General features: G+C 29.6%; 1 protein-coding gene across 1 annotated transcript in view; it reads left to right on the top strand.

Annotated features, from left to right (window-relative positions):
* Nucleotides 1-511: 511 nt before the first annotated feature.
* Nucleotides 512-1,800, top strand: part of LOC105449965 — a 13,129-nt gene continuing 11,840 nt past the window's right edge. The window contains exons 1-2 of the mRNA XM_011689455.1: nt 512-738; nt 834-1,002. Coding sequence (XP_011687757.1) covers nt 514-738; nt 834-1,002 — 394 coding nt within the window. The 5' untranslated portion in view covers nt 512-513. The remainder of the gene's footprint in view (nt 739-833; nt 1,003-1,800) is intronic.

Genomic DNA, 1,800 nt, shown 5'->3' with positions numbered 1-1,800 from the left:
AGTTAGAGTGGAATATTTTATTTTTTATCTATACACATGATACAATTTGTTAGAATTGATTAATTAAAAACTGTATTTTTTGTATAAATAAATCAACAATTAATATGATATCTTTTGGAGTATTTAGTTCTTATCAACAATTTTATTCAGATAATAATAGCTTGAAATTTGCATCAGTATGCACTTTTAAACGAATTTGTTCGTTCGCAATTATGTTCCATTACAAATTTTTAATTACAGAAACTATGTACAATAAAAATAAAAAATTTTGAAGAAATAGATCATCAAATTCAAAACAATATTTGTGTGTTATTTCTGTTATCTCTCATGTTCTCTAAAGTGTATTTAAGAGTATATTGAATTAATAAAATGTACCATAAATATATTTAACATTTTTTGGAAGCTATAATATTTGTACTTGGCTTTAAATTATATTATTAATTGTATTATATTCCATTTAATAAATAGGTTTGATATTTATAATTATATGCATTCCCAGAGTTTCAACTTATCATGAACTGTCTTCAAGGGATCTCCGTAAATATAGATGAAATAGTAAAGAACCAATGTGAAATGAAAGACTTACTTGAAGCATCTGGAGTGATTAAAGATGGCATTGGCGCAAATGATCAATTATTCACTGAGAAATATAATATCTGTTTTCCAATGCGTATCAAACAAGATCTAAATGCATTACAAGAAATGTTAAAAACTAACGACATTTGCCGTCGCGATTTTGTAAGTTTTTCGTTGTTTTTAATTTTATTTCTTTTTCTATATGTTTTTCTATATATAACAAAACAATATATATATTGTTTAATTTCAACGTTTAGAAGGCTTCCTTATATTTCTTGGTCGATCGGCAATTGAATATTAACAAAAGTGTTACAAATATCATTAAAAAATTAATGACAAGGGAGCTTGCATTAATATGCACAGCACAAAAGAAAATTGATACTAAAATTGTTTTAAAAGAAACTCCGATCTGTAACTGCATTATTGGTAAGAAAATATAACTTCTATATACTGTTGATAATAATTATAAGTTAATTTAGAGATAATCAGTTTTATACATAGTAATTGCATGATGTGTTATATATTGTCTAAGCGTTATAGTAAACATTAACGAAAAGCATGGAAAGTGTATCACCCAAAAAGAAATATATTCAGCTATAGGCATCACTTTAACAAACGCTAAGGACTGGGATGGTCATCGGTCCCATCGATCAAAGAAAGCCACAAATGGTCAGATCAATTCTTAAATAATTAATTCTATTAAATATTTACATATATATTATGAAATATAACTCGTTTGTAACTCCTTTGTAACATTATATAAAGTAAAGTGCAATGTAGTCAAACGTTACACTTTATATACGTGCGCAACTAAGTTCTCGCTGTTTGTCAATAGATGGCTCCAGCAATAAGTGCTGGTCGATTTTTACATATTCAAAACGTCATGAACCAAGCTCAGACATATGGTAAACAAACCGTTTTGACACATTAGTGATTTTGTTTTGGCGTCATATACTTTTGGTTGTGTGAAAATGTCTGATTTTGTGCCAAATAATCGTCATTTGCGGGAAGTGTTGATTTTCTTCTTTCATTCGAAGAAAACGGCGACTGAAGCGCATCGAGAGCTCCAAAAAGTTTATGGAGATGCTGCTCTAAGTGAAACAACGTTGCCGTGATTGGTTCCGTCGCTTCAAAGACGATGATTTCGATGTTGACGACCGTCTGCGTGAAGGAAGGCCAAAATCCTTCGAAGACGCTGAATTGGAGGCATTCCTCGATGAGGAT

The sequence above is a fragment of the Wasmannia auropunctata genome, unplaced genomic scaffold (assembly GCF_000956235.1).
Source record: "Wasmannia auropunctata unplaced genomic scaffold, wasmannia.A_1.0 LD336071.1, whole genome shotgun sequence".
Lineage (NCBI taxonomy): Eukaryota > Metazoa > Arthropoda > Insecta > Hymenoptera > Formicidae > Wasmannia > Wasmannia auropunctata.
The sequence above is the reverse complement of the archived record's forward strand: the minus strand, read 5'-3'. Positions and strand labels throughout refer to the sequence as shown.